The 14,188-nt window shown below is 35.2% G+C and overlaps 1 protein-coding gene across 1 annotated transcript in view; it reads left to right on the top strand.

The window, feature by feature from the left end:
- The window catches only part of TECRL (trans-2,3-enoyl-CoA reductase like), a 161,143-nt gene that overhangs the window by 20,104 nt on the left and 126,851 nt on the right, over positions 1-14,188 (top strand). The window contains exon 2 of the mRNA XM_004390708.3: positions 7,599-7,650. Within this exon, the coding sequence (XP_004390765.1) occupies positions 7,599-7,650 (52 nt within the window). The remainder of the gene's footprint in view (positions 1-7,598; positions 7,651-14,188) is intronic.

Below are 14,188 nucleotides of genomic sequence, written 5' to 3'. Positions count from 1 at the left end.
ATATATACACGAATGCGTATATGCATAGACAAATAGAAATATAGACAATACTGTCATCACAATCTATATTTCTGTTTGTGTATGCATATATATGTGTGTGTCTATATAGAAAACCACTCAGCATTTCTCAAGCTGAAAGAATTGAAGAACATTCAAGCTTCAAGTTGCACTATTGAAAAATTCTATGGACAAAATACTAAACAAAACCAGAAGCATCAAAAGAAGATAGAAGGAACACAAAGTCGATGTACCAAAAAGAATTGGTAGACATTCATCTATTTCAGGAAGTAGCATATGATCAAGAACCGATGGTAAGAAAGGAAGAAGTCCAAGTTGCACTGAAGACATTGGTGAAAAACAAGGCTCCAGGAATTGACAGAGTACCAACTGGGGTGTTTCAACAAACAGATGTAGCGCTGGAAGTACTCACTTGTCTATGCCAAGAAATTTGGAAGACAGCTACCCGACCAACTGACTGGAAGAGATTCATATTTATGCCTATTCCAAAGACAGGTGATCCAACAGAATGAGGAAATTATTGAGCAATGTCATTAATATCACACACAAGGTAAAATTTGGCTGAAGATCATTCAAAAGTGGTTGCAGCAGTACATGAACAGGGAACTGCCAGAAATTCAAACTGGATTCAGAAGAAGATGTGGAACAAGGGGCATCATTGCTGATGTCAAATGGCTTATGGCTGAAAGCAGTGAATACCAGAAAGATGTTTACCTATGTTTTATTGATTATTCAAAGGCATTTGACTGTGTGTATCATAACAAATTATGTATAATATTGCAAAGAAGGGGAATTCCAGAACACTTAATTGTGCTCATGAGGAACCTATACATAGACCAAGAGGAAGTCCTTTGAACAGGACAAGGGGATACCGCATGGTTTAAAGTCAGGAAAGGTGTGCATCAGGGTTGTATCCTTTCACCATACTTATTCATTCTGTATGCTGAGAAAATAATCCAAGAAGCTGGACTATATGAAGAAGAACAAGGCATCAGGATTGGAGGAAGACTCATTAGCAACCTGCGATATGCAGATGACACAACCTAGCTTGTTGAAAGTGAAGAGGACTTGAAGCACTTACTGATGAAGATCGAAGACTCTAGTCTTCAGTATGGATTACAACTCAACATAAAGAAAACAAAAATCCTCACAACTCGACGAATAAGTAACACCATGATGAACGGAGAAAAGATTGAAGTTGTAAAGGATTTCATTTTACTTGGATCCACAATCAACGCCCATGAAAATAGCAGTCAAGAAAACAAAGGCTTATTACATTGGGCAATACTGCTGCAAAAGACTTCTTTAAAGCGTTAAAAAGCAAAGATGTCACTCTGAGGACTAAGGTGCACCTATCCCAAGCCATGGTGTTTTCATTCATCCCATATGCATGCCAAAGCTGGACTATGAATAAGGAGATGGAAGAAGAATTGATGCCTTTGAATTATGGTGTTGACGAAGAATATTGAATATACCATGTTTGCCAAAAGAATGAACAAATCTGTCTTCGCAGAAGTACAATCAGAATGCTCCTTAGAAGCAAGGATGTCGAGACTATGTCTCACATATATTGCACATGTTATCCAGAGGAATCAGTCCCTGGAGAAGGATATCATGCTTGGTAAAGTAGAAGGTCAGCACAAAAGAGGAAGACCCTCAATGAGATGGATTGACACAGTGGCTACAACAATGGGCTCAAACATAACAAGGATTGTGAGGATGACACAGGACTGGGCAGTGTTTTGTTCTGTTGTTCATAGGGTCACTATGAGTTAGAACTGACTCGACGGCACCAAACAACAGCATAATCCTACTACTACTGAGCCTATTCTTAGTTTTCACTTCTTGTGGTATTTTCACTATATTTGAGACTTTTTTGCAAAATACAGTTCATGGTATTATAAATTGAAAGCAGGTGTAAAGACCATTTTCCCTATTATTACTGCTGGAAAAGAGATTTTGGTAAATGTACTTGTCATTGTCAGTATTAATCAACAAGTGTCGACCAATTATATTATAATCTATAATCTTTTAACATCTTACAATTGTATACTTATTCCAAAAAAATCTGATCATTAATAGGAATTTTTGCTACTTAATTTCTACTCTGAAATATTTTATAGACTATACTTTAAAAAATTCAAGCTATATTTAAGATATACCACATGGACATTTTCATTTTCTTTCCAGCGTTATCCACATTCACATTTTAATGTACTGTATTAGTAATGTAGATTTTTTTATATTTATGGAAAAGTCAACTTTTTACAACATAATATACATTGTTTAGTTATGAATATTCGAACTTAGTGTTTTCCTATGATCATGAAGCTGAATTATTATAAATGGGAAATAGAACACTATTTGTTTGCTACACTCTTCACATAGGAGTTAATTTTCATAATAATACTGTGACTATTTGGGGAAAAAACTGAATGATTTTAACAGAATGTTTTATGATTACTTATCAGTTTGATCATAGTCCATACTACATCATTTGAAATGCTTCTTTATGATTTATACAGAAACCATTTCATTAAACATGGCTTGAGCTTCCTTATTTTAATAAAACCAAGTTATATGTAAATTTTTTTAATTGTAGAGTTTTTTTTTTTTGCTTCAAAAACTTGCAATAGGAAAGCATGGTCAAAATTTTGTAGGAAACCATTATAAATGTTGATATTTCTAGGCTTTATGTTAATCTTAAAAATGTGTTTTAAACTCTGGTGTTTATGATCCGTTCTAGACCTAAAATATTATCTAGTCTGTAAAACATGCATTTTAAAAATATTCTAAAAAGAGTATTCTCCATGAAAAGTTAGGCATGCTCTCAATTCCTGAATTATTTGAAAATTTATATAACATTTTTGCTGTTTGTATTTTGTTAGAAAATCAAACTCTACTTACAATTTTCAGTTTTCTTTTATATTTTCAATACTTTATCATTTTAAGCTCCAAGATATAAAACAAGAATGTTGAAATTGCTACTTATTTCAGTAGGTAATATATGAAGACTTGCTACTTTCATATTAAACAGAAATGAAATGGCTTGATAGTAGATAATATAAATATACTAGTCACTAAGAAATAATTAATTCCATTTAGCAGATGCAAAAATCAGGTATTTAGCCTTAGAATGTCTGCTAAAATTATTTATTATATGACTACAATGTGAGAATGATAGAAAAATTGCAAAATTTATGCATGAATATATTAGATATTCAAAAATCCCTTCCCCATACATTTCCTTCTACCTTTAGTTTTATAATCAGAAAATCAATACTGTCTAGACTGTATTCTGGAATTAAATTTTCACATAATTGACTGGGTTAAAATTATATATACATGGACAGTATCCAAGTGAATGTATTTTATAAAACTTTCTATAGTGAATATTTTGAATAAATGAATTGATATAATTAATGTTTATTTTCTTTTTAATTGAAAAAAATTGATTTTAATCACATTTGTAATTATAATGTATAAAAAAATTTGATGTGATATAAAATGTGATATATACACACACACACAAAAGACCCTGAGTGGTGCGAACAGTTAAGCACTTAACTACTATCCAAAATGTAGGTGGTTCAAACCCATCCAGAGGCACCTGGGAAGAAAGTTCTGTTGATCTGCTTCTGTAAAGCCAGACCAGGTCTCAGAGCAGAGCATGGAAGGGGCCAGTAAATGGGAGAGAAGTTCTTCCTGACTGCGGGAAGGGTTTTTTTTTTTTTTTTTAATTAATTTTGTTTTTTATTGTGCTTTAGATGAAGGTTTACAGGACAAATAGTTTCTCGTTAAACAGTTGGTACACATACTGTTTTATGATATTGGTTAACAACCCCACGACATGTCAACAGTATCCCTTCTCGACCTTGGGTTCCCTATTACTAGCTTTCCTGGCTTCTAGTCCTTGTCCCTGGGTTGTTGTGCCCCATTAGTTTCATTTTGTTTTATGAGGCTGTCTAATCTTTGGCTGAAGGGTAAACCTCGGGAGTGACTTCACTACTGAGCTAAAAAGGTGTCCCAGGGCCATACTTTTGTGGTTTTTCCAGTCTCTGTCAGGCCAGTAAGTCTGGTCTTTTTTTGTAAGTTAGAAGTTTGTTCTACATTTTTCTCCAGCTCTGTCCAGGACCCTCTGTTGTGATCCCTGTCAGAGCAGTCAGTGGTGGTAACTGGGCGCCATCTAGTTGTACTGGACTCAGTCTGGTGGAGGCCATGATAGTTGTGGTCCATTAGTCCTTTGGACTAATCTTTCCCTTGTATCTTGTTTTCTTCATTGTCTCATGCTTTCAAAGGGGTGCGACTAGTGGAGTATTTTAGATGGCTGCTCACAGGCTTTTAAGACCCCAGATGCTACTCATCAAGGTAGAATGTAGAACATTATCTTTATATACTATGTTATGTCAACTGAGCTAGGTGTTCCCTAAGACCATGGTCCCCACAGCCCTCGGCCCAGCAATTCAGTCCCTAAGGGAGTTTGGATGTGTCTATGGAGCTTCCATGACCTTTCCTTGTACAAGTTGTGCTGGCTTCCCCAGGCAAGGAATTTTTTTTATCCAGATGGTAGGTTAGATGCGCGTACTTACTTTTTGCCAATTCAGCACCACTTCTCCCTGAGGTTTGAGCAGACTCTCTGCCTCTGGGTTTCTCCTGATGTGGAAAACGCATCCTGAGTGCTACTGTTTGCCTCAGCCCACACGTGCCAGCTGATCCAGCATGCAGGGTGCCAACCAGGTAAGGTTTGGCAAATCCTTGCTGCTTCCAAATTGTCTCTCCCTCCCCCTGATGCTCAGTCTGACTCCTCAAATTTGTCTATGATATTCAGGGCCCCTAGATTTTCTTATATAATTGATTCACTTGTTTTTTTGAGTCTTTTTTGTAATAGGGACCCACTTGTGGTATTTCTGTTACAGCAGCACTAGATAACTAAGACAGAATTTGGTACTGAGAAGTGGAGGTGCTGATCTAACAAATACCTACCATGTGGAAGATGTTTTGGAATTGGGTAATGGGCTGGAAGAGTTTTAACGTGCATAATAATAACAGCTGAGATTACCTTGAAAAGACTATTTGTAGAATTATGGACATCTTAGGCAATTCTGGTGAGGGCTCAGAAAGAACTGAGGAGAGCTATAAAGTCTCTATTGTCTTAGAGAATATAACTGCATGAAGAACAGAATGATGCCAGAAATGTAGACATTAAATGTGCTTCTGGTGAGGCTTTCAAAGAAAATGATGAACATGTGATTGGCAGTGGAAGAAGCGTGATGGTTTTTATGCAGTGGCAAAGAACTTGTCTTTATTATGTTCAAATATTTGGTGGAAGGTAGAACTTGTAAGTGATGAACTTGTATATCTGATTGATGAGACTTCTAAGCAAGATCTTAAATGGGCTGCATGGCTTCTCCTTGCTTGTTATAGTAAAATGTGAGAGGAAAGAGATGGACTTAAATATCAACAGTACAAAATGAAAACAGAACTTAAAGATTTGGAAAAGTCTTTTGTACAAACTAAGGACACTTGTCCTAGAATGTTCACGAAGGATGTGGCCACACAATCTTTTGTTAAAGAGATTAAGCCTGAGACTGATGGAAATAACTAACTACCACAGCAGAAAACCCATCAGCTTAGATTAAAGGGGATAGAAAAAGAGCAAAAGGAAAAAATGCTGTCTCTTGGAGTTCTATAGATAGGCAACAGGCCAAAGGAGCAATATCTGTTGTCCCTCAAAAAAGAAAAGGACCAACCCTGGAGCAACTCAGAGATCAGAAGAAATATGGCCTTCTGGGTTTCAAAGGGTGGGACCACTGTCTCCTATGTTTAAAAGAGTCAGATCTTCACCAACTAGGTTCTGGAGTGGGGGGCTGCCATTCATGAGTGCCAGACGGACGGGGCACTGCTCAAAGCTGAGGGGATAGGGCTGACACGTCCAAGGGGCAGAAGAACAGGTCTTGACTGCTGGGGCCGAGGAGATGGAGTAGGAGAATGGGGCTACCCAAGCTGAGGCAGCAGAGTTGCTGTCTCAGTGTGCCTTGAAGGTGGAGCTGAAGCCCAGGACCAAGTGGCCTCCAACGAGAATCCAGCAGGCATGGCCAACACCCATAGTCTGGAGGGTAGAGCCATTACCTAGATGAGTTCAGAGAACAGAGGATTATTCTAAAGTCTTGAAAGCTAATGTAATTTCTTCTGCTGGGTTTTGGACTTGCTTGGTGCCAGTTATCCTTCTTTCACTTCAATTTCTCCCATTTGTAATGGAAATGTCTGCCTTATATTCCACCATTGTTCTCTGAAAACAGATAACTTGTATTCTAGATTTTACAGGTTCACAGATAAAGAGGAATTTTGTTCCAGAATAGAATACACCTAAAGTCTCACTCATATTTGTTTTAGATGATTCAGAAGATGAGATTTTGGACTTGGAGTTGATTTAAGACTTTTGAGATGATGTGATGGGGTGAATGTGTTTTGCAAGAATGCAAATTTTGGGGGCCAAAGGGTAGAATGTTATGGATTGAAATGTGTCCTCCAGAGCTGACAGAAAAAGGCTTCCACTAACACTGGAACCCTGAATTTGAACTTCAGTCTCCTAAACTGTTAGAAAATACATTTTTGTTTGTTAAAGCCACACACTGGTGGTATTTCTGTTGTAGCAGAACTATATAGGAAACCCTGGTGGCATAGTGGTTAAGAGCTATGGCTGTTAACCAAAAGGTCAGCAGTTCAAATCACCAGGCTCTCCTTGGAAATGCTGTGGGGCAGTTCTACTCTATCCTATATGGTCTCTATGAGTCGGAATTGACTCAAAGGCAGCGGGTTTTGTTTTTTTTTTAGAACTAGACAACTAAGACACAACTCTTGCTCTAAAGAATTTTCCAATGTAAATGAAGGAAAAGATATAAGAAAAATTATTAAAATAAAAGTTTATGAATAAAGGAACTTTTTCTAATATGGGATACATTATTTTTACTGGATTAGGTATAAATATTTGATTAAAACTTTATATACTTAAAGAATACAAATAATACATCTCATATGGATTTTCACTGAAACTATAGTATTTTGGAATAGGCATTTTCATAACATAGTTAATCAGACATAGCTTATATTGGTGATTTTTCTCATGATATTCTTATATGAACATTTTCCTCTTTTGCTCATGTAAATCAATTCCACATCCTCGGGCATATCTCCTATTAATTCCTTTACCCTCTATCTTGTGCCTTTAGTCAGACTTCTATTTGATAGCCTCATCCATCTGAAAAGCAGAAACTGAAGATTTTAGGCAGACAAAATTAAAAAATGTATTTTAGAGATAAAAATTTGGATGAACTCACATAAAACCATTGCTATTCTATACAAATAAATATGTTTTTTTATAAGTTTGTAGTTCATGTTTGCTATGTTCTAAAGTTGTCAAAGTTGCAGTGACTAATAAACAAAACAAAGCAAAAATGATTGTTTTTGTATAGTATTTTACTTTTAAACATATTAAAATATTTTTTCATCTTAAATGTATAAAGAAAAAGTAGCTTTGGAATTTTTTCTTCTAATTCTCTATTTTTGTTTTTTCTTCTCAGGTGACACAAAAATCGACTATTCATGATGTTAAACAAAAATTCCACAAAGCATGTAAGTTCTTTGTATAATTTAGAATTTATATTGCAATAATTTTTTCTTCAAATTGTTTCAAATTACCTGTAGTAATAAATTCAATGTTATAACTGAAAGAATGTATGGAGACCATATTTTTACATAGAACTCAGAAATTATATTATGCAAATGTATTTTTAACTGTAAACATTCTCCATGCTTTCATTTCCAATACTATTTTAGTTTTTCATGAAGTTTTTTTCCTATTTCATATTTTACCTTTTTTTATAATAACAAGAAACTTCCTATATATGAAAGGTATTAATAGACGCAAAATATTTCTTTATATCTAAGCTAAATATTAAGCACAAGTCTTACTCTATGTATGTGATCTACTGATCAAATTTCTTCCACATAGTTATGATTTGTGAAATAAATCACAACTTTATTTTTTAATTTTATTAGTACCTAAATTCACCTCTTGAAAAGATCTCCTATTATGATTTACTTGGAAATAATTATACGAGGTATGTTGAAGTTAGATTTTTGTTTTTGCATGATCTCAATAAGGTTTACTCATAAACGCTAATCGAAGTAAAAATACCTGTAATTACTGTTGTTGTGTGCCCTGGAGTTGATTCCAATTCATAGCAACCCCATAGAACAGAAGAGAACTGTCCCATAGGATTTCCTAGGCTGTAATCTTTATGTGAGCAGATCGCCAGGTCTTTTCTCCCATGGAGCAGCTGGTGGGTTCAAACCTCCAACTTTTCGATTAGCAGTCCAGTGCTTAACCAATGCACACCAAGACTCTTTCTGTAATTACTAGGAAGCATTTATTATACCTTAACATTTAGTATAACATATTTTTTTCTAAAAAATAATCTTGAAGTTCTCAATCGGATATATTAAACTGTTTAATAATACTTGGGAATAAAATAAGTAGAGCTGTTTATATTCTACCAGGATAATATTAAAAAAAAGTATTTATTGAATAATTTTTGTACACTGACATTATGCTAGACATATCAACTAATTCAATGAAGGTAGAAACAGTGACTTCACTAGGGGGTGATGGGGATGATGATCACACTGGGTGACAATCAGAGGGGATGACACCAAAATGACTGTCTATTAAATTTTTGCACAGTGTTTCAGCAGAAATTTATTATTTTCTATAAAAATATTCCTCAGGTTAGTTATAAAAACTAAAACAATTTTTGCAAGCCCAGATAAATGTATCACTACGCCTACAATGCTAAAACTCTATGCTAATTTACATTTTGAACATTCTATTGCACACCGGTCAAAGTGGTCATGTGGTCATTATTACCCAATTACAATGACACTAAGAATGCGTGGTTTCCTCTGCAAGTGCTACAAGCAGACACTGTTGTTTTTGTTGTGGTTGGTATTTTTATAGTCGTTGATTTTGTCAAATTTTCTGGTGTTTAAGCCACAATATTGTGTTAATTATTATTTGTGAACCTATATCAATAACTTTTTTGAGAATAAAGTAGTAATTAAAGGAAAAGGAGAAAAATCAAATAAGTCTTCTGTTCAGTTACTAATAACTGTTGTAATTCAATGTAGAAATATTTTACAAAACAATTTTGTTGATCATATTCATGTAATATAATAAATGTTACATTTAGACAACTTACAACTATGTTTATCACATATTATTCTATGATTAAAACTGATAATAAACATTACTAAGGATTCTGTATGATGGTACTGGAGAAGATCCATGGGGGGGGTGACACAATGAGTTACCACACTGAATGACATCAACTCTAATAACACCACTGGTAGAAGTCATGTTATTTGCCCTTAAAAAAAAGAAAGAAAGAAATTCTAAATATCTAAATTTTATGAACATCTGTGAATAATACACTCGGCTGCTAACTGAAAGGTCGGCAGTTCAAGTCCACCAAATGATCCACGGCAGAAAGATGTGGCAGTCTGATTTCATAAAGATTACAGCCTTGGAAATCCTATGAGGTAGTTATACTCTGTCCTGTAGGGTCACTATCAGTCGGAGTCATCGTGACAGCAATGTTTTTTTGTTTTGTTTTTTAAAAAGGTATAATATAAACAGACCTCAAAGACAGATGGAATAGAATGCCTTGAAATATGCTGTCTTAGTTTGATTCTCTAGAGAAACAAAACCAGTGAGATGTGTATACATATAAAAACATATATAGTAATTTACTTCAAGAAAATGTCTCACACAATTGTGGGAGATGACAAGTCCCAAATATATAAATCAGGCTGCAGGGTGTTGACTTCTGCTAGCTCATGGGATTGAGGGGCCTGGTAAATCTAAAATCTCCAGGTCAGGCAGAAGGCTGGAGACTTCTGAAGGCTTGCATCCCAAGATCTGAAATCCAGGTGAAGAGAAGAGTGCAGGATTTAGAGAGAGAGTTCTGAGAGCACATCCACTTATATTCTGGAGGCTGACCACACCCCCAAGGAAACTCACCTTTCAACTGATCAGACGATCACATCAGATCACATCTTGGGACGTGATTACATTACATTATGTTACATTGCATTGAGTTGCATTGCATTGTGTTGCTTCTGTTGCACTGTGTTGCTTTGTATTGCATTACAAAACAGCAGCCAATACAGTATGTGGTCAAACTGCTGAGAATCATAGACTAGGCAAGTTGACACATAAAATTAACCAATTTAAACTTCTCTATTTTTTTCTCAAATACTTACATGATTTTTAATCTTAACAATATAAATGTGTTGAAAAGAGGCAAAAAGGCATCATAGTAGGGAAAAAGGAACAGAAGAAGAGAAGTATAGAGATATGTCATGACTTAATTCCCTAACTTTTGGTATGATAGTTGAATTATTTGTATTTTTATATCAATATTTTCTAAAATTTCACGAGTTTTTAAAATCTCAGTTTGTATGATATAAACTAATGTATGTGAACCATGTTACCCTGAATATTTTCACAAATATTTCCATTCTAAATGCATTTGTTTTGAAAGTTACTACTATCGTGTATAAAGCATGAATATTATTAGACTAGCAATTTAGTTGTCATCTTTGGAAGGCCTTAGACTAATTCTTTCTAATAAAGTTGCCCGAAGATGTCAAAATTGATCAAGACTAACCTATGTGTAGAAGGAATATGCAGTCACCTAGCTGTTTGATCCTATGGCTATTTTTAGGGTAGTCTATATCACCTAATAAACAACTAAACAATTACATAGAATCTTAAAATTTTACAACTAGAAGTACTACATTTATGTATTTCAGAGCCTATGTGTAGTAATTAGGAAATGAAGTAGCTAGTGAAAAATTCCAAAAATATTCAGTTACAAAACTAGACAACTGACAATATGCCAATAGTATGATTACTATTACATATTATATGACTGTATTAAGAAGAAAGCCAAGAGCCTACTTCAGAACAGAACATCATTTGCTCATCTGCAAGTTCAAGTTAAAGCTGAGGAAAACTAAAACAAGCCCACGAGTGCCAAAGTATGACTTTGAGTATATCCAACCTGAATTTAAAGATTATCTCAAGAATAGATTTGACGCATTGAACGCTAATGATCAAAGACCACACGAGTTATGGAATGACATCAAGGACATCATACATGAAGAAAGCAAGAGGCCATTAAAAAGACAGGAGAGAAAGAAAAAAGATCAAAATAGATGTCAGAGGAGACTCTGAAACTTGCCCTTGAATGTAGAGTAGCCAAAGTGAAAGGAAGAAATGATGAAGTCAAAGAGCTCAACAGAAGATTTCAAAGGATAGCTCGAAAAGACAAAATACAGTATTATAATGAAATGGGCAAAGACCTGGAGACAGAAAACCAAAAGGGAAAAATGCTCTCGGCATTTCTCAAGCTTAAAGAACGGAAGAAAAAATTCAAATCTCAAGTTGCAATATTGTAGGATTCTACGGGAAAAATACTAAATGATGAAGGAAACATCAAAAGAAGATGGAAGGAATACACAGAGTTACTGTACCAAAAAGCATTGGTCGGCATTCAACCATTACAGGAGGTAACATATGATCAAGAATCGATGGTACTGAAGGAGGAAATCCAAGCCGCACTGAAGGCATTGGCATAAAAAGGCCTGAGAAATTGATGAAATACCAGTTGAGATGTTTTAACAATCAGATGAAGCACTGTAAGTGCTCACTTGTCTATGCCAAGAAATTTGGAAGACAGCTACCTGTCAAACCGGCTGGAAGAGATCCATATTTGTACTCATCCCAAACAAAGGTGATCCAACAGAATGTGGAAATTATTGAACAATATCATTAATATTACACACAAGTAAAATTTTGCTAAAGATCATTCAAAAATGGTTGCAGCAGTTACATTGACAGGGAACTGCCAGAAATTCAAACTGGGTTCAGAAGAGGATGTGGAACAAGGAATAACATTGCTGATATGAGATGGATTAAGACTGAAAAGCAGAGAATAACAGAAAGATGATTACCTGTGTTTTATTGACAATGCAAAGGCATTTGACTGTGTGGATCGTAATGAATTATGGATAACATTGTGAAGAATAGGAATTCCAGAATACTTAATTGTGCTCATGAGGAACCTGTACTTAGACCAAGAGGCAGTATTTTGAGCAGAACAAGGGGATACTGTGTGGTTTAAAGTCAGGAAATCTGTGTGTCATGGTTGCATCCTTTCACCATACTTATTCAATCTGTATACAGAGCAAATTACCCGAGAAGCTGCACTGTATGAAGAAGAACGGGGCATCAGAATTGGAGGAAGACTCACTAACAACCTGCGATATGCAGATGACACAACTTTGCTTGCTGAAAATGAAGAGGACTTGAAGGGCTTACTGATGAAGATCAAAGACTACAACTTTCAGTATGGATTACAGCTCAGCACAAAGAAAACAAAAATCCTCACAACTGGACCAATAAGCAACATCATGATAAACAGAGAAAAGATTGAATTTGTCAAAGATTTCATCTTACTTTTTACTTGAATCCACAATCAACACCCATGGAAGCAGCAATCAAGAAATCAAACTCTGCATTGCACTGGGCAAATCTGCCGCAAAGTTCTCTTTAAAGTGTTAAAAAGCAGACATGTCACTTTCAGGACTAAGGTGCACCTGATTCAAGCTGTGGTGTTTCAATCGCCTCATATGCATATGAAAGCTGGACAATGAATAAAGAAGACTGAAGAAGAATCAATGCCTTCGAATTATGGTGTTGGCAAAGAATATTGAATATACTATGGACTACTAGAAGAACGAACAAATCTGTCTTGGAAGAAGTACAGCCAGAATGCTCATTAGAAGCAAGGATGTTGAGATTTGTCTCACATTCTTTGAACATGTTATCAGGAGGTACCAGTCCCTGGAGAAGGACATCATGCTTGGTAGAGTAGAAGATCAGAAAAACAGAGAAAGACCCTCAATGAGATGGATTGACACAGTGGTTACAGCAATGGGCTCAAGCATAACAACAAATGTGAAGATGCCTCAGGACTGGGCAGTGTTTCATTTTGTTGTATGCAGGGTAGCTATGAGTCAGAACCTAACAACAAATAACATAAATGTAACAAAAACTACATTTTTAAAGGTTGAGGAGAAATAAAAATAAATAAATTTTGAAAATACTGAATGAGATTAAACATACATTCAGTAGCAAATAATATGCTTCTTATTAAATATTTGCAAAGCTTATATATTTTTAACCAATGTATAGAATTGACTAGATGAATCATGTGAGATGTTGATTCAGGTAAGCATATGTACAAAAACCACGATGAATAACTTTATTTCTAAATATTGCATCATAAATATTGTGGATCCTTATTAACCAAAATTTCGGTAGTTTGAATCCACCAGGCGTTCCTTGGAAACTATATGGGGCAGTTCTACTCTGTCCTATAGGGTCGCTATGAGTCGGAATGGACTCGATGGTAACAGGTTTGGTTTTTTTTTTTTAAATTTGAGACTAAAGCTTATATATATATATATACGCATACATACATACACATACATACATATATACATACATATGTATGTGTGTGTGTGTATATATATATGTATATGTATGGACAATGAATAAGAAAGACCGAAGAAGAAGAATTGATGACTTTGAGTTTTGGTGTTGGTGAAGAATATTGAATATACCATAGACTGCCAAAACAGTGAACAAATCTGTCTTAGCGGAAGTACAGCCAGAATGCTCATTAGAAGCAAGGATAGCGAGACTACATTTCACATACTTTGGACATGTTATTAGGATGGACCAGTTCCTGGAGAAGGACATCATGCTTGGTAAAGTAGAGGGTCAGTGAAAAAGAGGAAGACTCTCAATGAGATGGATTGACACAGTGGCTACAACAATGGTTCAAACATAACAACAATTGTGAGGATGGCACAGGACCAGGCAGTGTTTTGTTCTGTTGTACATAGGGTCACTATGAGTTGGAACTGACTCGACAGCATCTACCAAACAGCAACAACAACAAATATATATATATACATATATGTGTGTATATATATATAATATATATACATATATGTGTGTGTATATATATAATATATATAC

This window comes from Trichechus manatus, unplaced genomic scaffold (assembly GCF_000243295.1).
Source record: "Trichechus manatus latirostris isolate Lorelei unplaced genomic scaffold, TriManLat1.0 scaffold00321, whole genome shotgun sequence".
In the NCBI taxonomy this organism is placed as follows: domain Eukaryota; kingdom Metazoa; phylum Chordata; class Mammalia; order Sirenia; family Trichechidae; genus Trichechus; species Trichechus manatus.
The sequence above is the reverse complement of the archived record's forward strand: the minus strand, read 5'-3'. Positions and strand labels throughout refer to the sequence as shown.